Source organism: Stegodyphus dumicola, chromosome 4, assembly GCF_044657685.1.
Source record: "Stegodyphus dumicola isolate Sdum_Otavi_A_Nest chromosome 4, ASM4465768v1".
NCBI lineage: Eukaryota > Metazoa > Arthropoda > Arachnida > Araneae > Eresidae > Stegodyphus > Stegodyphus dumicola.
In genome coordinates this window covers 3705511-3730609 of record NC_140771.1, presented here as the reverse complement: position 1 = coordinate 3730609, position 25099 = coordinate 3705511, and the positions used below count along the sequence as shown (strand labels likewise).

General features: G+C 34.8%; 1 protein-coding gene and 1 long non-coding RNA gene across 4 annotated transcripts in view; one reads left to right on the top strand and one right to left on the bottom strand.

The window, feature by feature from the left end:
* RfC4 (replication factor C subunit RfC4) overlaps positions 1 to 12873 on the top strand; it is a 76045-nt gene extending 63172 nt beyond the window's left edge. For all 3 annotated transcript variants that reach the window (XM_085814484.1, XM_035355384.1, XM_035355385.2), the window contains one exon: positions 12664 to 12873. In XM_085814484.1, coding sequence (XP_085670610.1) covers positions 12664 to 12771 — 108 coding nt within the window. In that variant the 3' untranslated portion in view covers positions 12772 to 12873. The remainder of the gene's footprint in view (positions 1 to 12663) is intronic.
* The window catches only part of LOC118185516 (uncharacterized), a 45910-nt gene extending 20877 nt beyond the window's left edge, over positions 1 to 25033 (bottom strand). The window contains exon 1 of the long non-coding RNA XR_004757603.2: positions 24857 to 25033. This is a non-coding gene — a long non-coding RNA (uncharacterized LOC118185516). The remainder of the gene's footprint in view (positions 1 to 24856) is intronic.
* Positions 25034 to 25099: the final 66 nt, after the last annotated feature.

Sequence of the window (25099 nt, the reverse complement as noted above, 5' to 3'; positions counted from 1 at the left end):
CTAACATTTCCCTGAGTGTGAATCTCAAATCAGCATGAGCATTTTCATGCTTTTCTCCATGTGTAACATGAATGCAAGCCAGTTTCCTTGAGTCATCAAAGAAGGCATTCCTTCTCTTAGGCAAATAGTTCTAGGGTACTTTCTCATAATCAAATAATCCAGTCAATTGTGTTAAATACTGCTATAATGTAATTAACTCTAATCCATGCATTATACTTAAGAATTATTCAATTGCAATCAAAGTACTTTAATAGAGTGCAATTCTTTTCATGAATCAAATAATACAACATACAAATACATTATTCAATTATTCATGCCTTGCATTGGCTTTTATACATTAAATACCATATTATTCGTTCCTTATTTTGTATTTTATTGAATTATTTCAATCACATTATTTACACATTAACATGCATAATACTTTTCTTTGTATTCTTACTTATTATAGCAGTGTTATCTGACCTTTACTTAATGCATATGCATACATTATACTTTATGTGCTAAGCAAAAACCTTATACAGTCAAGTCTTTAATCTGGAATGATCTATAATACGGACCTCAAAGCTACAAACTTTCTGCGCATGCGTAAACGCATAATGGGTCTACGCATGCACATAATATGTTTATGCATGCGCGTTTAATATATATAATTTTTCATGAATTTTTCAACCTCGTGCTTTTCGTTGTCCAGTATTTTTATATGGGTTACTCAGACTAAGTAAGGACAGAACTGGGAAAGGCACTGCAGGAGTATTCATCTTACTTCCTTTACATAGTGATTTCTGCTTTTAAGCCCTTAACCGTTTGACTGCTGTGGGGTGCAAAAGCGCTGCGTTCATTTGTGTTGGAAAATATAGCTTATTTTTAAACCTTTTACTGCATCATCTCTCCTCCTTGAAATGTTTATTTAGTTTAGTCCTTATTTTAATGTAATATAGTAGTTACTTCTACTTCTTTTTTCTTGCTGCCACTGTTTGCATTGAGAACGGACTGTTTCAACCTAATTGAGATGCAAAAACGAAACATGATGTTACGTCATCTGAAAAGCCGATTCGTGCCGATAGCTGATTGGTTGCCGTGAGATGACGTCATTCCTACTTCTGCTATAAGTATCTCACGTCGCTCTGGCCCAACCCTTCTAGTTCCTGCTTTCCCGGCACTTGAGTGAGCGGTTTCCAGCCCCTTCAGAAGGATGCATGCAGTTCGGTGATTAAAGTGCCTTGGTTCCGTTTTGCGGGATGATTGTTCCAGATTAAAGTTCTTTGGTTCCAGAGGCTACCATGTGAGTGACTGCTGTGGGTGGCATCCATGTTCTTCAATGAAGGCGGAATTAAAATACGTGAGCGGCGACTCCTTGTGCAAACGGGGTTAGGCCTGCTTTAAGTGCTTTCAAGAACTTCATTTAAATTTTCAGGTGTTTTTCTTGACCATTGATTATGGACTTATTAATGTGTAGCCAGCTTCAATTTTAGGCCGCATAATTACTGTTTAGGACTTTTTGTTTGTATAGAATGCCAGTGTTTTGGAGACCAGGTAAAAATATTTGATGAATGATGCTTATATTATATTTTTCCTAAGACTCTAATATTGTTGACATTTATTTTCTGTGTTTTTATTCTTCATTATATTGTTAATAAATTGGTTAAGTTCAAAATCTTTTATTGTCTTCAATGTCTGCACAACATATCTCAGGGAGCTTTTATTGCTACTACTGCTAAATGTTTAATTTCTTTAAACCTTAAACTTTGCTTTAGCATCATTTTGGTTATGGGCCACCAGCTCCTGAGTTATTTTTAGTGCAGACTTTTGAAGTTTAAAGTTAATTTAGGACTTAAGAGATTGGGGGGCGGTTTTTGTTAAAATTCAAATATGGCTACTGTTAGTGTCATGCATAATATTGCTAAACTTGATGCATGTAATTATTTTACATGGTCCAAAGATATGAAGTTTGTCTTGAATGAAAAAAATGCATGGCTTTTGGTCAAAGGTATTGAAAAATGTCCTGATTTAGATGATGTTAAGGGTATTACAAAAGAAATTATTGCCGACTATCAAAATAGAAGTCAATTGGCATTATCGTTAATTTATATGAATGTAAGCCCTGAATATAGAAACTTGATGTGTGAAATTGATGACCCGGTAGTGGCATGGAATACGCTTGCCAAATACTTCCAGCCGCATTATCGGTCAAGACATATGTCCCTGTTTTCAGAGTTCTTAAATTGTAAAATTAAGCCAAATGAAAGTATTAGTTTCTTTTCTTCTAGATTAAAACGCGTAACTGAACAGTTAGCTGATATTAATCAGGCTGTAAGAGACGTATATATATGTTTCCAGTTTCTTAGGTTCCTTCCAGATAAATTTGATCAAGTAGTTCAGAATATTTTAAGGTGGCCAGATGAAAAGTTCATTTTTAAAAATGTTGAACTTGAAATTCTAGCAGAGGAAACGCGTCTTAATTTAAGAGAGATAGATAGGGAAAACTCCAATAAGACTATAGAAGTTCAAAGTACTCACTGTGAACCCAAATTTAAGCAGATTAAAGGGCTCAAGTGTTATAAATGGGGCCGTCCAGGTCATATTCAAAAATACTGTAGAATGAGAGGTAACTTTTCCAGATCACCCTCACCTGCTTCCTCTGTTTCCTCAGCTGTATCTAGTAGTAATAAAACATCTTCTAAGTGTAAGAATAAACCCAAGTTGAGTAAAAGTAAAAATAATTCCCATGCACAGTCCCATTTTATAGCTCAAGCCAATGTTAACAATGTGGAAGAAAATGATGATAGTTGGATTTTTGATACGGCTGCATCTCATCATTTTTGAAAAATCGTGAATTGTTTGATACCTTTTCTCCTGTGAAAAATGAGAATATGCTAGTAGCTATTGATGGGGTAACTTTTCCAATTCATGGGAAGGGTACTGTTAAAATGAAATTTGGGGATACGGTTATTTTGCTTAAAGATGTGTTATATTCACCTGAACTGAGACGAAATTTAATATCTGGACCTAGGGTGGATATCAATGGAGCAAGATTTTATGGTAAAAATGGGCAAATTAAAGTTACTGATGATGAGAATTCAACTTTGTACAAGGCTAAGTTGATAGGAAGTAACTATCATGTATTCCCGAAAATAATCAAAAAGGGGGGCAAATCTGTAAAATTTGAGGCATCCACAGTAGCATAATAATAGTGAATTATGGCATGGTCGGTTTGGTCATATAAATTATGATACTATTGTCAGGACTAGTAAGAGACATTCAGTTCGAGGTCTTCCTGTGTTAAAGCACTCACCTAATTTGTTTTGTGAACATTGCCAAATCAATAAGCAAAGACGAATCTCCTATAGACCTTTAGAAGGTATTCAAGTAAAGAGACCGCTTGAAAGGGTTTTTTCTGATGTATGGGGACCTATTAACATTCCAGGTAGGAATGGTGAACGTTATTTCGTTTCCTTTATTGACGAATATTCTCGTTATGTGGTAGTATACCGCATTGTGGAGAAAAGTCAGGTGTTTGAAGTATTTGAAAGGCATATAGCACGTGCGGAAAGATCTTTGAACCTTAAGTTGAAATACTTTAGGACTGAAAATGGGCGAGAATATGATAATGATCAATTCAGGTCATATTGTAATAAAAATGGTGTAAAGCACGAATTTACAGATGTCTACACTCCAGAACAGAATGGAGTTTGTGAGAGATTTAATCAGACAGCTCTCAATAATGTACGTGCAATCTTACACGATAGTGGAATGAGTTCCGAATTTTGGTCAGATGCAGTAATGTATTTTGCATATTCATTTAATAGAACCTGTCATAAGGGCCAAGATAGGACCCCATTTGAATTATACACTAAGCGGAAACCATCAGTACGTCATCTTAAGGCATTTCAAACGATTGCCTATGTGGGAATTCCAAAGGCTAAAAGAAATTCTAAACTTGATCCAAAGGCAACGAAGGGCTGATTGATTGGGTACAGTGTACGAACAAAAGGGTACAAGATTTGGTTGGAAAATGAGCAAAAGGTAGTAGAAACCCTAAATGCTACTTTTAAAGAGTCGATTGGAATGCAGAAAAGTGGCAGAGGAGCTGCACTGGGCACCCTTCCTGATTTGGAATCTGAAGAAAGGGTAGAGTTCCAATCCACTGATACTCCAGTTGGCTATTTTCCTGAAATAGAGGAAAGAACCGATACCAATATACCTTCTTCTACAATTGGCACTGTCACTCAATCTACATTGAGACAAGTAACTTGGCTTCGTAAACCTGTTCCAAGGCCAGACGGTACTCGTACGGATGTGTATTATTTTGAGAGCAGGTCTAATCAAAGACTATGATCACCAAATGATGTAGAAAGGTATTGCACTGAACATAATATTCAGTATGATCCTACCTCGTTTGATTTCAAGGGAAGCAATACTTACAGTGGTGAAATCGACCCAACTGGTACTCCTTCAACGTCGTATACCCGAGATAGCTGACTAGATGTTTCAATTCCAAACACTTATAACCAGGCAATGAAATCTGCAGAAAAGCTTAAATGGATAGAGGCAATGGAAGAGGAAATGGCCAACATGCAAAAGCATAAGGTATGGCATCTTGTTCCACTTCCTAAAGACAAGACTCCACTAGGTTGCAGGTGGATTTTCAACATTAAACGGGACGAATTTGGAAACATTGTTCGTTTTAAAGCTCGTTTAGTGGCTCAGGGTTATCGGCAAATTAAATACGATATCTATGATGAAACCTACTCTCCTGTAGTCAACTTTTCAGTAATAAGGCTCTTTTTCTCCCTTTTAGTTGCACACCTTGGATGGGCAAATATACAATGTGACGTGAAAAGTGCCTATCTCTATGCTCCTTTATCAGAGGAAATTTACATGTCCCAACCTCAGGGTTTTGTGGAGCGAGATAAAGAAACTTTTGTGTGTCGCTTAGATAGAGCCTTGTATGGTTTGCATCAGAGTGGCCGATTATGGTACTACGAGTTGGATAGAACACTATGTAACCTAGGGTTTATCAAGTTTGAGTGGTGTAATTGTGTCTATCGTTTTAAAGATTTTGTCATTCTGTTGGTTTATGTTGATGATATAGTTGTGTTTGGGAAAGGTGAAGTTCAGGCCAAAAGGATATTAAAAGTCCTGAGTTCACATTTTGATTTGAAAATTTTAGGTAAAACAAGAAAGCTTCTGGGTGTGGAGTTTGAATATGAGAAAAATAGTGTTTTAATTCATCAGCAATTATATATAGAAGACATAGTTGATCGATTTAAGTCTTTTAAAATACAAATTACTTCCCTTCCAATAGTTAAAGGTATGAAATACTCAAAGTCTCAAAGTCCCAGTACACAAGAAGAAACGACTGAAATGATGAATTATCCTTATAGAAATGTTTTGGGATGTCTCTCGTTTCTTTGCAATCGTACTCGTCTGGATATAGCTTATGCTGTTAATATATTTTCTCAGTTCCAAAGCAATCCTGGTAAGTTTCACTGGGAAGGATTACTTAAACTGTTAGGGTATGTTTCAAATACCAGACAGCACAAACTCAAACTGGTATGCAAGGAACTGAAGCTCAATATATATTCAGATTCGGATTTTGCTTCAAGCAGGGATGATATGGTGTCTATTGGTGGACAAATAGCTTTGTTGGGAGAATCACCTGTATCTTGGCATACATTTAAAGAAAGGGGAGTGAGTTTATCTACTATGGAGGCTGAATTTATCTCCATGACTGAATCAGCAAAAGAATTAGTTTGGTTTAAAAACATTTTGGATGAATGCATTCAGTTTAAGATTGCAAGTAACTATGTTTCGAGGCCAATATTGTTTGCTAATAATATGGATACTATATGTTTTACAAAATCACCCACTGAAAACTCGAGGACAAAACATATAGATGTGAAACTATTTTTCATTCGTGACCTATTGAACAGGGAAATTTTTGATTTAAAATATGTCCCAAGTAAAGATAATCTGGCTGATCACATGACAAAACCGCTGACTAAGCATAACCTGATAAGATTTTGCGGAACAATTTTCTTATGAAATTTGTTTTTGTGTGTATTTAAATTAAGTTTTGTTTATTTGAAACTAATATGTTATAAGTCATATATGATGGATATTAGGTAAATGTAAAATTGTATAGTGTAGAATGTTGTATGAGTGACCAGGGCCCTGGGTAAAAGTATTGAGTGTGTGATCATATATATGTCTTTGTATTGTTCTGTAACATGTTGGACTTTCTTGCTACGATAAAATTTTTGAATAATGGAATAAGATTTTCCCAAAGAAAAATTTTCTTAAAAATTTCTAAATGAAATTGTGATATTTATTTATTCTTGTTTTAAATTTCACCCCTCAATGCGTCTTATGCCAAGGATCCCATGCATCTTGCGATAAAAAAATGCCCTGAACATCCACTCAATAAACCAGATCCTAAACTAAAAAATATTAAAGAACCCATCATAAACCCAAGTGCCATGAAGGAAATCAAAACTAACAGTACACGCAGCCAATCAAAAACCAGTGAACCCATCTACAATAGCCTATCATACGCCGCAGTCATTTCTGGGTCTAAACATCCGATAAGCCCTCCTTCAGAAGCTCCCATGAAAATTACCAACAATAGTAAAGAAGAAAAATCATTTGAAGAATTCAGAGCTTTCGTAAAATCTCTCCACACACTTTACATAGAATATAGGAATTCTAGCAGCTCAGATACTAAATTGGATATCGCCTTAAAGGCACTACAGGTTTTTGAATCACACAATGTATAATTCTCAACATAGCACCTCTCCAATCTATCGCACATCAATTACGCTAAATTTGTTTCTTTCAATTGCAATGGCATAAAAAGGCAGCTTTTCTAAATTAAAAATTACCTCATACAGCACAGCATAGATATTCTTCTCCTCAATGAAACCCATCTTAAAGCAACCGATAATATTAAACTCCCCAACTATGATGTCTTTCGTTCTGACCGACTTCATAACAGAGGCGGAGGTACTCTCATTGCAACTAAAAAATATTTAAACTGCTACCCAGCCACTCTACCACCTCTCCAAAGCCTTGAAGCCTGCGGATGTATTATGAAAAGTAATAACACAGATTATCTAATTGTTTCAGTCTACAAACCACCTAATAACCTACTCAATATCACCGATCTCAATAATATCATCAATTTAGGATATCCCACTATTATCTCAGGCGATTTTAACTGCAAACACCCAAACTGGAACAGCTCAACCACCAATGCTAACGGTATCATCCTCAACAATTATCTTCTCAATAGCCATATCGACATTTATGCACCTAATGAACCCACCTACATTCCCACCAATCTACGTGGAAGACCAGATGTTTTAGACATAATCATCACAAGCAAAATCCCTCAAGCTCCTTTTGTCTATGTCGCAAATGATCTCTCCTCCGATCATTTGCCACTTCACTTTACCCTTTATGGGTTAAAACATGGCCTACCTCCTTTGAAAACAAAAATTAATTGGAGCAATTTTAAATACATCATGCAGAGGAACGTCAATGCTGCTCCTAACCTCAGTAACACCACAGAAATCAACGAGGCTATTACTCAACTCAATAATCAAATCCATACTGCAATAAATAATTCAAAAATGCATAAAAAAGATGACTCCATTACCCTTCCTCTCCATATCAGGCAAAAAATCAGAGAAAAGAACAGACTTAGGAAAATAGCACAATGCACCCAACACCCTAATGATAGAAGAGATTTCAATAGATGCCATAAAGAATTTAAAGAAAATCATCAGAGAATACACTGACCAGGCCTGGTAAAAGCTTTGTGCAAAGCCTTTCCCACGACGATCACCCAGTCTGGCGCATCGCCGTGGTAAAAGCTGTGCAAAGCCTTTCCCACGACGATCACCCAGTCTGGCGCATCGCAAAAGCTCTAAAACACACCAACAATAGCATTGGACCCATCAAAATTAATAACGCAGTAATCAACAAACCTGAAGAAATAGATGAAATTTTTGCAAATAATTATGAAGAACAGTTTTCCAACAATCTCTACCCTTGTCCCAATGACTACAATATCTCCAATCATGTCAACAACTTTATTCAAGAAAACTCTAGAAACTTCAACCCTCCTACCAGTCCTAGAGAAGTTCAAACCATTATTAGGCGCTTCAATATCAAGAAAGCCACTGGATATGACCAAATTTCAAACAAAGCACTGAAAAAACCTTCCATCCAAAACAATAGTTCTAATTACCAATATATTTAACGCCTGCCTGAGAAAAAATTACTTTCCTGATGCATGGAAACATGCCATCATTTTTGTACTTAAGAAACCCGGTAAAAACCCAGCTCAACCCTCAAGTTAGACCTATTTCTCTGCTACCCACAATAGGCAAAGTTTTTGAGAAATACTTCAGAGCCTGGAAAATCAAAATTAATACCTCCAAATCAGCCCTCATTTATTTCAGAAGAACAGTCATCAGAAAAGACATAGGAAATATCCAAATTGAAGGACAAAATATCCCGAGAACCAATATTATCAAATACCTTGGAGTTTACATCGACTACCGCCTAACTTTTCGTAATCATATTATCAATATTCGGAACAAAGCCTATCAGGCATTTATGGCTATTTATGCCTTAATCGGAAGAAACTCAACGCTAAATCTTAACACCAAACGCATCATCTATCTGCAGGCTATCCGCCCAATTCTTCTCTACGCTGCACCGGCCTGGGCAGCCACCTCAAGAAATAATCGACAATCCCTACAAAGAATGCAAAATAAACTACTCATAATTTTAATAGACGCCCCTTGGTACGTAAGAAACTCAGCAATTCATAGAGACCTAAACATCAAACCATTAGACAGTGAAATACTTAAACATAGTCATAACTTCTTCTCCCGCTGCAATAGTCATCCCAACGAAAATATTCAACAACTTAATAACTACGATAATACCCTAATTCAAAAGTACAAAAGACCGCAAAATATCTTTCACGACAGAAATTGGTAACTGTACATGTTGTATATATTTACTTCAGTTATTTCACTTATTTTATTTTACGTATTTAATCAAGATTCTTATATTTACTTATTTTTACTACAGTCAAAAGTCGTTAATTCGGACACCCATAATCCGGAATGATCTATAATCCGGACCTCAAAGCTACAAACTTTCTGCGCATGCGTCGTGTCCACGCATGCGCACAGCCGTTTACGATAGCGCGTAAGACCCTTACGGCTGCGAATATGTTTGTGCGCATGCGCGTTTAATGTGTAACGGAGTTATATGCTAAGCTAAAGTTATTCAGTTAATGTTGCAGATTGCGTTGTTCCTTAATCTTCGAAATGGATCCGGCTTATTATTTTTTGCAGACTGTTAGAGCAATTTTATAAAAGTAAGCTTGAACTTTCGATTATGTCAAATAGAATTTCCGATATATATTTACTACAAAGCGAAAGTATGTTTTGAAATCCGAAATCTGTTTATCAATTTCACGCTGCTCTGCGGCAGAGGGGGGGGGGGCAGAAACGTCATTATTAGATTATGATAGATTAGAAAGATTATGTCAAATAGAATTTCCGATATATATTTACTAATATGTAATTTGTATCTACCAAGCAAAAGTATGTTTTGAAATCCGAAATCTGTTTATCAATTTCACGCTGCGGATTGGAAGTTGATCTGTCAGCACTATCCTTATCTTCAGGGCAGATGTTTTTATCTTATTTGGTTTATAATTCCATACTAAGTGTAGTATTTCATTTCGATGTACTCCGTCTTTGATATGATTTAAATCAAGTTCCTCGTCATTATAATTCGCTTCCGATAGTGAAGAAAGTGACACAGAGGTTATTGAAAACGAAAACATTTCGATTGACAAATTAGTCGGTATTCTCAACACAGCAATTATAGGACTTGAACAGCGGAACTTTGTAACTAAACAAGAAATTATGTCTGTTTAATAGAATTAAAGAGAAAGTATTATCACATGAAACGAAGCAACTTACATTGAAAGAAATGTTTAATAAAGTAAACAAATAAATATTAAGCTTTTTCTTTTTGTAAATTTTGATACTCTTTAGATCATAATTGTTCTTTATTTCATAAATTACGGTTTCATATTTTTAATTTTGTAATTTCTGCATGCCATCTTACCAGATTTAAACTGATGATCTATAATTCGGAATCGCCGAAGTCCCGACGAGTCCGGATTAACGACTTTTGACTGTATTGAACTATGGACTCTACTGTTGAGACAACTAATTATCATATTTCTGAAGTGTTAAAAGTTTTCGACCAATCACAGTGTATGTTACCCATCTGATAAAAGGCTACGACCGCCCAGTCACATCATTCAGCCACAAACTTCCATCAGGGAAGCACGGTCGTCGCAGCGCACCTATATGCCATTCAATGCCATTTCATAATTGCTTCTACAAGTTCAAGTCTTCATAAACGCCATAGCCTCTAATTATGCCATTTCAACTTTTATGCCATTTCATCTTTTTATGCCATTGCGAATTGAATTTTCTCCACAACCGCCAAAGGATGGCACCACTTATGCTATCACCAGGAGTACCATCTTTAGATGGATAAGTTTTTTATTAGGATGCCCTTATCAGGGTAAGATAACTATGTATTGGTAAAGGCCCTTTTTAGGGCCGAATACCAATCAGATAGGCTTAGGATATGGATATGGCCCAACCCTTCTAGTTCCTGCTTTCCCGGCACTTGAGTGAGCGGTTTCCAGCCCCTTCAGAAGGATGCATGCAGTTCGGTGATTAAAGTGCCTTGGTTCCGGTTTGCGAGATAATTGTTCCAGATTAAAGTTCTTTGGTTCCAGAGGCTACCATGTGAGTGACTGCTGTGGGTGGCATCCATGTTCTTCAATGAAGGCGGAATTAAAATATGTGAGCGGCGACTCCTTGTGCAAACGGGGTTAGGCCTGCTTTAAGTGCTTTCAAGAACTTCATTTAAATTTTCAGGTGTTTTTCTTGACCATTGATTATGGACTTATTAATGTGTAGCCAACTTCAATTTTAGGCCGCATAATTACTGTTTAGGACTTTTTGTTTGTATAGAATGCCAGTGTTTTGGAGACCAGGTAAAAATATTTGATGAATGATGGTTATATTATATTTTTCCTAAGACTCTAATATTGTTGACATTTATTTTCTGTGTTTTTATTCTTTATTATATTGTTAATAAATTGGTTAAGTTCAAAATCTTTTATTGTCTTCAATGTCTGCATAACATATCTCAGGGAGCTTTTATTGCTACTACTGCTAAATGTTTAATTTCTTTAAACCTTAAACTTTGCTTTAGCATCAATTTGTCTCAAAAACCGCAACGCAGTTAGTTATTTTAGAATGCACTCATGTTACAAAGTATACGTGAAGTCAGACTACGTACGTTCACACCCACAGAGCAACAAAGACACACTGAAACTCGCGGCATAAGTCAAACGGTTAATCATGTTTCTTCTTAGTGTGTATATTGCATAATTTGTAGCCACTTTTAAGTGCTGCTGTTCTAAATATTCAGTCTTCTCTGTGTCTTGGAAGAGTCTGTTTCCTTTCCATCATGCAGAAGGTGTTTCTGATTCTTTTTTGTCTTTTTGAGCTATCCATAAATAAGCAGAATTTGTTTTCTTTGGGAGAAGCATACTTTCTCTGTATGCATTGTAATTAGTTATTTTCCAGCAGATGTACAAGCAAAGCTAGTTTACGCTTTTCATAGTGTGGAAATATTGCTGGTCCCGAAGTAGGGCATTTTCATCTAGGTGTAACACCCTTGCTAGGAGAGTCTCTCGACTTTTAAGTCTAGGGAAGTCAGTCCAGCAAGTATGTATCGTGCTGCTGTTGAGGTTATTTTGTAACCTCTGTAGATCAACAGGAGTTGCATTCGTTGGATTTAAAGCAGTTGTCTACATGTGTGTAACGAAACTGCTTTCCCCAGACCACTATGCCATAAAGATACTGTGATTGATCCTTGCAGGATACATTTGACGCAACAGTTCAGCTGTACAATGTTATCTGATTACAAAGGTGCTTGCATCCTTGTAAATGAAACCAAAAATTTTCACAGCTGTGCTGCAGCATAAAGATGCCAATACCTTTTCCAAGATTAGTATTTAACTCAAAAAAAAAAAAAGTAACTTTCATAAAGATTGCAGAATGCTTCTGTGCAAATTGGAATTTTTTTTAAAGCAAAGAAAAATCCTATTTGCATAACAGTAGCCCACCGTACATCCCCAAGTTAAAAACTGATTTTCAAAATGGTACCTGTTTTCTATACTACACATTGCATGAAGTTTTTTACGTAGTTGAATTCTGAAACTCTTCATAAAGCATCTTTTCATAGGATGCCACTACAAAGATATCTGAAAAAGTTGGGCTGAATTCTAATCAAATTAATTCACTTTTATATATTTGTATTAATTTTGATATTTTATCTGAATTACCATCCTATGCAAAGTTATCATCTAAATTTAATTTTATAATATCTAATATTCATATGCTTTAATTTTTTTTAAACATAATTCTTGAAGGAAAACCAATTTCTAAGTATCTAATTGCTATTTTATTGCATTTAACACTGCAATGATTAAAAACATTTATTTATTAAAATTGTTTGCACTTTAATTTATTATTTTTGCAGGAAATAGGATTAACACACTTAAGGATTATTCAAGGTGTACAGTCACTTTTGCAGTTATCAGGACTTCTGGCACGATTATGTAAAAAAGTCAAAAATGTCCCAGTCTAGCCATGTTGCTTTTATTTTAAATGTAATAATCATTGTATCATTTATGCTTGTATAATAAAAAGTGAAATATCAATTTATGGATATAAATCATATATATATTTATTTATTTGCATTTTATTAATCTTGTAGTACACAAAGTTTGGAATATAAAAATGTTGGTAGCTTTATTTTTATTTAACACTTTCATCGCTATGAATGAGGTATCATGTCCTCCAAAAATATTTGGTGAGCACTAGCGATGAGATAACTTGCCCCTCTACACAATTTATTATTTTTATCATTATCATTAATGTCATTGTTGCAATATGTTCATTGACATTCATTAATTTTCCATGGCATCCTTGTCCATATTATATTGTTTTCACAAAATTTACTTGGAGTATAACAAAGAAGTGCCAGTGTCGCAGTAAATGTGTTAAAGTATCTTCGAGCTATTTCTTTGGAAATATCTAATGCATTAAATATTTTTCAGATGAAAGCAGTTTTTAAAAATAACATGCAGATGTTTCTTGAGGATTGATTTTTCATAGATTTTCAGCATAAATTATTGAAAGATTCTTGTTAAGTGGATGATTACTGTAAATCGAATTTATTTTTAAATTTGATTATTTTTCTGATAAATATTTTAGTTTTCTTGATAGTATAGAAAAAATCTGGTATCTCAACATTTCTTTTACCAGAAATCAAAGTTAATTTCACAAAATGGCATACGTTTTTATTGTATCAGTACTGAGTTTGTAAGAAATTGAAAGAAACTGAATATTCCCATCTCTCCCACACTATATTGTCCCTTGGCAACTTTACTATGTCCACACGCTTGGCTAAACTATGCCTTTATGCATTTTTTAATACCTGTTCAATGTGGTTTCAATTCAATGCTCATTTAGAATTGTATATTATTCTTGGCATGTTTTCAATAAGTATTTTGAAACTTATTGAAAACATGCTAAAATCCACTTCAAAATCCTTTGTTTTCACTGAACTGTTGTTTATTGTTAAAATTATTCATAATATGTAAAAGATGTTTGAAACTTAACACACCAGGGTCAGGAAAGAAGTCCCCTTTATAGCCCCGTTCACATGCAACGCTCCTTCGCACAGCTGCCGTTAGCAAGGGGAGAAAATGGAGACATAAAAGAGTTTCGTCTTTAGGACCCGTTCAGAAGACCACCGTCTTCCTTCCCCTGTACACCTAAAGCCTCTGTGAACAATCACGTCTCCAAATTGGCGGATTTCTAATACTGTTTACACATTTTTAATGTGGTTTAATGTTGTTAATTTTGTAATCTGTACTTTCGCAACTGGTACCTGAACTTTCGTAATGGTTCCTTAAAAATATATGCTTTTTAATTATTATTATTATTTTGTAAGCTGTTATTTAGTTCACTCTTGGTGCTTGTCACTATGGTTAAAAGATGGCAATGGATTTTTAAACTGCTTCCCGATAAGATATAGAACTTTGTACATACACTGCTTGTGGATGTGGTGTTACGCTTTTGATTTTTAGAGGATTAGATTTTTTTAAAATTTAAAGTTGAAATGACTTTTTGCAAATATTAACAAATAAACTGAGAACCTCAGAATATTATAGTTTGCACCATAACACAGTGTGGAAAAAAAAAATTAAATGAAATTTTTAGCGTAATTTTTTTAAAAAATATTTTGGGAGAATTTTTGAAAATCGTTCTTTTTTTTAGATTTTTTGACGCCCATTAATTTTTAAATTTCATATCTAAAAATATATCGGTTACAAAATTCCGGCATTTTCACAGCTTATAAAACAAACTTTTCGCATTTAAAAAAAAATGATAAAGTAAATTAATTGGATGATTTTTTTTTACTTTTTTGAAAGATATGCAATGAAGCAGAATGGGAATTATTGGTTCTTCTTGGGCATCAATTCGAAACAGGTTTTCGAAGTAATAATCTCATTATACCACACTATTTTTATGACATTGTTTATGCTATATAAGTTGTTATTGTTAGCAGTTGTTAGTTCAGCTTGAGATTGGAGATATTTCTGAGTTAACTTTCTCTTAAGATGGGTTTTGCATTCCGTTGTGTTTAACGTTCTTATTAGCTTGAAGCATAACTACTGAAGTTTTGAAGTGTTTATGTTGATAAAATAAATTTAAGCTATCATCGGATTTGAATGCAATGACAATCATTTACGAACTATTATCAATCTATTACAAACCTGTACGCATGCAACAATATTATAATTAATAAATGTATTAAAATTGTTTTGAACGTGTTTTACAAAACAAAAACAGGTAAAGAAAAACTCTGCTTGCGTTTTATAAGTTTTTGCAATTTTTCTGGCCACATAAGGTTTTAAAAAAAGGTTTGTAATTTATGTTTATATTTACCAATTGAATAAATAGCACTAGGTTTGATTTATATACATATGTGTGTATTGAAATTCAGTAATAAAATTTTAAAGATTTGAAATGATTAAATGTCTATTTAGACAGTTTGTATTCTTTAAACTGCAAATGCAAACTGAGAAACCTTTTGCACTTTTTCCAATAAATCGTTTTACTTAAAGTCCTAAAACATATACAGGTATGGACTAAATTTTTTATTATTTTTGCTGCTTATATAAAATTATATACTTTATAGAAACAAGGATGGGTTTTGCAAAATACTGAAAGGAAAAAAATTATTTGAAATGAAAATGTAACTGAGATCATATTTGTTTTAAAGATTTTAGATAAAAGTGTATTTTTTCCCTCAGAGACTAATTCATTAATTGCAAAATCATTCCTTGAAGTTATTAAGAACACTCTAATAAATACAATAAAAAGACTGGGGAGGAGACATTAAAAATTGTAGGAGAAGAAAGACATTTTAATTGTAAAATTTTTCTTCAAAAATTTAAATTAAAAAAAAATACTAGCAATAAATTTTTTTCAGCTTAAAATTATTTTGTCTCACAAAAACATTTAATAATATTCATAAAAAGTAGACGAAAATGCTTAAATTTTTTTTTAAAAAAATCATTCAAATGGTACCGAGTCCCTTTTCGCGTTGAAGCCGATATGCACTTGTCTTAACTTTAGTTTTAATTTGAACGATATTTCTGGAATACAGATAACTTTGTCTGTATCATCAGATAACCTTGTCTGTATTTGTCTATAATTTCCATATCTTGTACAGTTCTATCTAATTTTTGGGGGGATGCTATCACATCCCCAGACATCTATCAGCGCGATTGTTTCACTGACAGTCCAGCGAGCAGTAACTAAAATTAAGTGAACCGCGCAGTATAGTACGTCAAATCTCCCCATTTGCCCTGCTCCCGAGAGGTAAGGAACATTCAACCAAGTTCTACCTCCAATTCGGCGAGGCAGTTAATGCTTGTCCCATGTGAACGGGACATGTTGGAAGAACCGGTTTTCGCTACCGGTCGAATTTGCTCTTGTGAACGGGGCTTATGTGGTGAGATGCCCTTATATGGTCATGATAGCTGTAGCAAAAAATCTAACTCATTTATTATAGTTATCGCCCAGCCGCTGTCAAATGAAATTTGAAAATATATAATTGATAACCTGAAATAAAAATAATGAATTATTATTAATTTTGGTATGCTGAACATTAATTTGATAACCAAAATTGTTTATTAGCTTAAATTTAAAAACTATGCAGGTGTGCTCAAATTTTAAAAAAATATGCAGCTCTTTGGAAATTTGTTGTTTAGTAGTACTTCCTGCATTATTTTACACTGCATACAGGATTAACTTATCTTCCTGTTTTCTCAGTGAAAATAGATCTTAGAAATAATGCATATGAATAAAACCATCTCGAAAGCCATAGTAAAAATAAAGTTATGGCTATTAAGGAAAGAGTGCATTAAGAAGTTTATTATCTGAATGTTGTTTCATTTACTTAAATTTCGTAGCAAAGATGAAAATCAATAGCCTTTATTGAGCAAAATAATTTACAGGGGATAAGAGATTAGAGAATATATAAATAGGAAGACAAGATCTATAAAAGAAGTGGATTATGGAATCTTATTGCTAGCCACATATACAAACAATATAATCCACTTTTTATATCCTACTGTAAACCTGTCGTTCTGATTTTAGAAGTTAGCCATCAACTTTTAAAGCATGTGAATTTACACATTTCTAGCGCAGATCATTTTCACTCAATTTAATCAGAGACGTGTTTTAGAAATCTGGAAGGTCATCTTTAGCCCATCAAATGAAATCTGCACATCTTCAGATGAAGTTACTTGTGCATTCCCATCAATAAAGGTTATATGCGTAACAGCATTCAGCATCATGACTACTTAAACAAACAGTTAATGTGAATATAATAAATAAGAATCATTTTTGATTCTTTTTGTTAATGAAATGAGCATGAATAGAGTAATCACAAGGCAAGTACCATACTTAAAAATGTTCAGGGAGGAAATGAAGCGCAGCTTCCTTTCCTGAACATTTTTCTATTCCATGAATAGAAAGTGGAAAAGAAAATATTATTTACACTAAAGCTCTAAGATAAGTAAAAGAACTTTCATATTCTCATGAGCAGTTTAAAAATTTTTATCTTTATAAATAAATAATTTGTTTTGGTTGTCAGTAATTTCACTCCAAACTGGAATCAATTTTAGTCATTCCACAACTTTTACTTTGTCGTTTGGAATAATAATGAGTTTAATATTATTACATATACTTTGCAGATATTCTAGAAAAATCTATGATCAACCTGTTCATTCACCATATTGCTTGAAGCAGAGTTTGGGTTTCAGCCTCAAATGGAAAATGTGTATAATAATAGATTTATTAGTTTAGAATGTGCTGGCAGACAAATGAAGTATCTGCCAATCACATACATAGATTATACAGTAGATGTAATTTTTAAAAGAATTTCCTTTTAGATTCTAAATATAATTTTTAACAGAATTTTCTTTTAGATTCTAAAGAATAGAATAACTAAATGCAAAACTGCCAGACAGGGATAAAAATTTTTGAAAGAATTTTTGAGAATGTTTAAAATGGCCACAGTGTAAAAGAATTGAAATTTCTGGGACTTGATCTTAAAAAATAAATAAATAAATAAAATAAAGATAATGTAAGAAGAACAGTTGCATAGTTATTGAAATTCTTGAATACAATTCAAAGCAGTGTGCAAGAATTGAAGCTAAGATCAAGCGTATGTATTTAGCATCTAAAGCATAGTCACCGGAAGACAAAAACACTTAAGAAGTCTGGATTTGCAGGCGAAGCATACAGTAAATTGGTTGAATCATCTGAAGCTAAGTAATTTATTTAATTTCATCACTAAGAAAAATTCCATCCACTTCTAGAATATGTACTCCTTAAGCACCTTGTGCCAATAACAAGATTTTTTTTAAAAGATGTTAACTTTTTATTGAGAATAATACTTATCTGTCCTTTGACATTATTGGGCTATTTAATATAATGACATGAATTATAGCATGTAAAATATGTCTTCTGAAGTGAAGAAAGCAGCAAATGTTCACTTTGATTTTCCACTTATCATTTCTTTATATGTTTTTTCACTAAACAGGTGTATTGAAAGTCCGAGCAAGGTGAGTGCAAATGTCCTTAGACTGAGAAAATTAATTAGGATTGGACTCAAATATGCCAATGGTTGGGCAGAAAGGTAGCTTAGTACTAACAATGTAAATTTAAATGCCAGTGAAATGTCTTCTCTGAGGCATATAGCTCTTATGTCCATTCTCATAAATGAGTAAATAAAGAATGGAATCAAATACAAGAGTTTGTTAAAGTTTGAGGAATAGAAATTAAACAGACTGAATTTTTTTATTGTTTACTTATATTACAATATTTTTTTTTCTCTACACTGAATCCTTTTAGACCTTTCCATTTACACTCATGTCCATAAATTAAGGATAATTCAGAGTCATGCGGAAATCGAACTCTAAAATAAATATATCACCTGTAAAATCACTACACACATCTTCAAGAATCATATGCAGATTTCAGGAAAAAACCATATGACACCGATGGTACGTCACAATGACGAGAGTGTAAGAGAGTGATATATAAGGAATACAGGCAAAGAAGTAAAATTGTTCGCAGGTGCTTTATAAGCATTTCAGTGCAATAACCGAATAGTTATGACACAAAGGACGCATTTGGATGATTTTTTACATGGTAGAATTATCGGCCGTCTGGAATGTGGGCGTACCACACTGGAAGTATCAGACGAACTTGGAATTGCCCAGAGTGTCATCTCTAGGCTTTGGCAACGATTCCAAGATGATGATAATGTGAGTAGACGTTACAGCACAGGTCGCCCCAGAGTTACAATGTCGAATGAGAACCAGTATTTAGCAGTTACTGCCAAAAGAAACAGGCGGAGCACAGCCTCAGACCTGTCTCGTCAGCTGTCTTCAGCCACTGGTACGACAATTTCAAGGCAGACCGTGTACAGATGCTTAGGACAGATTGGTCTATATGCTCGTAGACCTGTCAGATGCGTTCCACTTACTGCAACTCACTGTCGCCTGCGGTTAGCCTGGAGTAGAGAGCATGCATTGTGGACACTGCAACAGTGGGCTTGTGTGATGTTTTCCGATGAGTCCAAGTTTAGCTTGCAGTCTGATTCTCGCAGGACTTTCATATGGAGAGCTCCAGGTACCCGTTACCACCAAGAAAACATCATTGAATGACACCATTACAGTGGTGCAGGAGTGCTCGTTTGAGGTGGAATTATTCTGGGTTCCAGAACTGACCTGCATGTTCAAATTGGAACCATGACAAGCCAAATCTATCTGGACGTCATTCTGGAACAATATGTACGTTTGTTTCGGGGTGCCATGGGTGCACAATTTGTGTTTATGGATGACAACGCCCGTCCTCACCGTGCAAACATCGTAAGCGAATGCCTTCAACCAGATTATATCACCTGTATGGACTGGCCAGCATTCTCACCAGACTTGAATCCAGTAGAGCACATGTGGGATATGCTTGGCCGACGAGTTGCAGCCCATCAACCTCCTCCTACATGTCTGCCAGAACTTCGGAGAGTATTGCTTTTTGAGTGGTGTAATATTCCCCAAGATCAGATCGATAATTTGATACTCAGCATGCCTAGGCGTTGTGTGGACTGTATTGCACACACTTCGGAGAGTATTGCTTTTTGAGTGGTGTAATATTTCCCAAGATCAGATCGATAATTTGATACTCAGCATGCCTAGGCGTTGTGCGGACTGTATTGCATCGTCTGGGAGACATACAATGTAATATTGGTTTTTTGTAAATAGTTTTTTTTTTTTTTTTTTTTTTTTTTTTTTTTTTTTTGTAATTTGCTCCAGGGGAGGGAAAAATCACTAATTTTTTTAGTAATATCAAACATATAGCATCTTTTTTTGCTCTTTACCTTTTGTTTAATAAATGAGCTTTACAAATAAGTCGAATTTGTTTTGCTTTTAACTCTTCCTTTGCCTGATTTTGCATTATCCTTAATTTATGGACATGAGTGTATTTCGTCTCTTCTTTCCTGAAGTATCTTATAATGCATACTTAATAATATTATATAACACATTCAAGCGAACCAAATGATCACTCCACTAGTACTCAGTATACATGACTGAGAGCATTTGGTGCCTTCACATACACTTATAGTATAACAAAAAGTGTTTCTCACCTTTCCTTCTTTTTCTGTCTTGGTCTATATACATCAAGCATTTCATAGTAAAATCAGCAGTGAAAAATTTATTTTTGTGATACGTTTACACAGCCCTTTCCTTGAGACTTTAAATACTTTTTTGTAGTTGCCCTTTTCCTTGATGCCCTAAGCCCGTACTTATTTTGCTTAGTGGTTAATCCAGCTATGATAGTGGTCTTTCACAAACAACCATGGCGAGATGTGGAAAACTCTTCTCTTAGAGATGATAAGAGAAAGCAGATGATATGAGATTGTATGGCAGAAAATGGATGAGATCCCAAGATGCATGCGATGCGTTACTGGACATCCAGTACCATGTTTTACTGGGCCACATAAAAAGTCTTAGATTTTTTGGTACATTTTTGAACAAAAGTTTTCTTTATTGAAAATCAGTTTTAATCTAGTACATAGTGACCATTATTATCTATGATCTTTTGCCATTTTTCGGGTAGCTTCATAATTCCATCGGCATAGAACTTCTGTAGTTTATCATCGAAAAACTTGGCCAAGTGACTTTCAGTGGTGCTTTGCCTGCCAGTTTTTTACCATCAAGAGAGTTTTGCAGAGACCGAAACAAGTGGTAGGCAGATGGAGCAAGGTCCGGGCTATACAGTGGATGCATCAAAACTTCCCAACCTAGTTCCGTTGATTTTTTACAAGTCATCAAAGATGTGTGACCGTGAATTGTCATGATGAAACACAACTCCTTTTTTGTGGCCAATTCTGGCCGCTCGTTTTGGAATGCTTCATTCAAACAGTCAAGTTGTGTACAGTACAAGGCCGAATTGATGGTTTCACCAAGTTGCAGCAGCTCATAATGCACAATCTAGCTCTTTTCAAATGATTCCAAACTGTCATGTGGTTGTTGGTTAGTGCATCCACAGTTTCCTGACAGCTTGCATGTCAGTCTTGCTCCACCAGTTGCAAAATTTCATCGACTTTTTCAGTGACTGGTGACCAGAGCCAGGTGCATCTTTGACATCGAAATTTCCGGAACCAAATCGTGCAAACCACTCCTGGATCCTTTGTTCACTTACAGCATTCTCACTGTACACTTCACAAACTTTTGGGCATGTTTTTGCAGCGTTTATACCTTTTCTATAGCAAAAAATCATCACATAGCGTATTTCCTCAGATAATTCACTAGTTTTCAAATCAATATAACTTTATACACGAGCAATGAATTTGAAAACCATCTTCACAAACAATGGAAGCTAAATGTCACCTTTTAAGCACATGTTCGTTTGAGACAATCGGGTGAGTGTTGCCGAATATATAAGCAGTGGCGTAGCTAGGATTGAGTATGGGGGACATCTGTCCCCAGGCACAGCATGCAGTCGGTGCCAGATTGATGCTTCGAAATTTTTTAATTAAATGTTTTCCATTCTTGACGCAAAGAATGTCCCCGGGCACTGGAATCCTAGCTATGCCATTGTATATACGCATCAACACCATCTACAGGCAAGAAACCGTGGAGACATTTTATATGACCCAATATTATGGCTCCAAACTAATCAGATGGTGATTTTTCTCCCTTAGCAACCATTGATGCCTTCTTGTCTATAATACTGGAAACACAAGATCTGAGAAGCTCAACAATGGACTCGAGTTTCACGGAAGATAGCAACACTAGCTAGGAAAACTAAATCAGAGATTGTCCTCCAGTTTCATGGATAAGATAATGAGTCATCAGCAGTCATCCCTCTAATATAATCAAAAAAGGTCCGGTTTGGAGGTGATAGAATTATGGAATTCTCGTTTTGAAGAAGTAAAAATGGTTATTGGTTATATGAAGTCCACATCTCTGAAGGAGATTCATTAATTACAGACCGCTGTTGTGCCAGGGTTTTCCTTTCCACACGCATTTTTTCTAGGATTCTTCAGTGCTACACTTCATGATATACTAGCTGTCTGATTTGTTGGAGAGTCACATGACTTGTCCTATGCATTCTGAGTTCTATTGATTTTCCAAGTGAATACTTGGGATGTTATCTGCAGACCTTTCAAAGTACATTGTTATCAATGATTCTATAGCCGCAATTGGCCCTATAAAAGGAATGCCTCAGAAATTCGTCGACTATCTTGTACAGAACATGAAGAGACAATGGATGTACAATCACAAACCTTACTGATAATTCCATTTCTGAAGCCTATCATATGGACATTTGGCTTCTGATTCAAATAAACTCCAGATGTGCTTAATCTACTTTTGTATCCTTTGGATTATTCTTGGTCAGTGTGGTAAACTTTTCTCGTTGTTCAATATCTCGAAGGTGTTATGGTATGATTTATACCATTTTAATTGCTGCTTACACATGTGACTTTATATGTGAAAAATCTGGCCTGTGTTTCCCACTATACTCTGACAAGGAATCCAACTATGATATTCGAGTAGGATAATGTAGGCCACAAACGATCATGTAAATATTTGCAAATGAATTTAGTCCATCATTTACAATGCAGTCGTAAATAATTTACAGTTATTTACATGACTTACCTACTTCACGAATGTTTCCAGTCGAGCATAAAGCCCACCAGTAAAATCTGTGAATGCTCGTTCTTCGAGTGGGTTTAAATTTCCGGTGAAGGGCTGGTTGCATGGGAATCCTTAGAAAGGTCCTCCACAAAGGCATCCCTTTCCTTAAGCAGATAGCCCCCACGTACTTTTCATAATGAAGCAGACCAGACCAAACACTTAAAATGTTCTTCACGAAGGCATACCTGCCCTTAGGCAAGCAGCCCTTATCTGCTTTGTTGTGATGAAAATAACGTAACCTAAGTTCTGTCTGGCATGCATGGTCTCAGTTGCCTTGCAGTTCTTGCTATGGAATGTTTCCCATACAATTATTTTGGAGCCTACTCGATTCTATGCCTCAATGAATTGCAGTCAGAATTAATTTCCAAACTTAGAAAGGTTAGAGCCTATAAATCGCCGTCAGGAAAGATACATTAAATAAAAATAATAATTTAAAACATAAAGAAAATGTAAATTCATAAATAAGTAATTAAATTTAACAGCTCTAGTGTAGAATTGGGTGCCCCTTCGATTGGCGACAATTGTTTTAAAATTTTGGCGATGAAACCTCACTTCTGATTACCACAATAGTTTTAACTTTGTTTTAGCTTTCCGATTTTATTTAAATGAAAATAGATTGATGTGTACATGGACATATTTAAGGAAGTGCACAATGCTTAATTTGTGCAATTCTAGGATGTTTTTTTAAGTAAAAACAGATCGATGTGTACATGGACATAGATCTTGTGTAATTCTTTAACTTTTTATTTTGGTTTTGTGTAGCGGCCATCTTGAAATTGTGCCTACCTGGCGCCGATCTTGGCGTCAAAAAAGAATCGCCAATAAACAAGGGATCACCCAATTGTAAACTTTTACCAATTTAACTAATGGAAATGACTCCCTTAGCAACCATTGATGCCTTCTTATCGAAGGCAATGTAAGAAAGAATGAAAAATAATAAATTAAAATACTGCAATTCATCTTAATTTAATCCCCGGCTGGAAATGCAATTCTCTCAAAGAACGAGAAGTACCGGAACTCGAATTTAGCTGAATTAATCCTAGTATCCGGCGACTTTATGATGAGCAGTAAAAACGGGACATATACGATGAGTAGTAAACGGGTCATTCAAAGAATATATATAGTTATACATAGTATATACTATGTATATAGTGTATAGTATATACATAGACGTTTTTTGGGTCATTTTTGGTGTTCGCGATAAGTTTCAAAATCGCGCCAAGGCTGCACCATATACTAGGATTTTACCAGTTTAATCCTAGTATCCGGTGCACAAGGGATTTGGCTACTTTTGGTGACTTTATGATGAGCAATAAACGTGACATATACGATTAGTAGTTAAATGGGTCATTTCGGTGTTGGCGATAATTTTCAAAATCTCGCCAAAGCTGCACTGTATACTAGGATTTTACCAGTTGTTGTATCTTTTATGGTAACCCGAATAGTTGAATGTTATGGAAACCCCATTATGACATAATCATTTGCATTATTCTGGGAAATTTTGAATCATGGGATGTTTTGCAAGGGCTTTTGTGGTGTGTGTTGCTTAGGAAGTACATTGCTTGTTCCATTGTTTAGATGGTACAATGGCTGAATGTAGTAGGATTAATTTGATGTTTCTGTATGATTTGAAACAAAAGAGGATGTGTGAAAACATTCTCACATCCTTCTTTTCAAGAGAGACGACTGTATTTATTTTAAGGGGTCAGGTACCCTATAATAAATCAAAAAGTCAAAATTTTTTATGCCTTTATAGTTTTACCTAAATTTTGATTTCTTTTAAGCATTTTAAAACCAACCACATGTTAAATTTTGCTCCAGAAACAAAGTTATGGTAAAAGCAAAAACCAATTATTAGACAATTAAAACAATAATAATATTTACATAAATCTAATGGAACATTTAAATTCTATATTCTGTACTATATATTAAAGTAAGACAGCAATTATTCATTAAATGAAATAATAAAGTAACTTTTTCTTGTCATTGTATATCCACATACAAATGAAAATCGCGCTTCCCTTTGTCAACACACACGTAACCAAACCAAAGGTGTTGAACCAAACCCGCAACATTTCTGCACGACTGGTTCGAAAGGCGCAGATATTACAAAAGTATCCCTGCTCT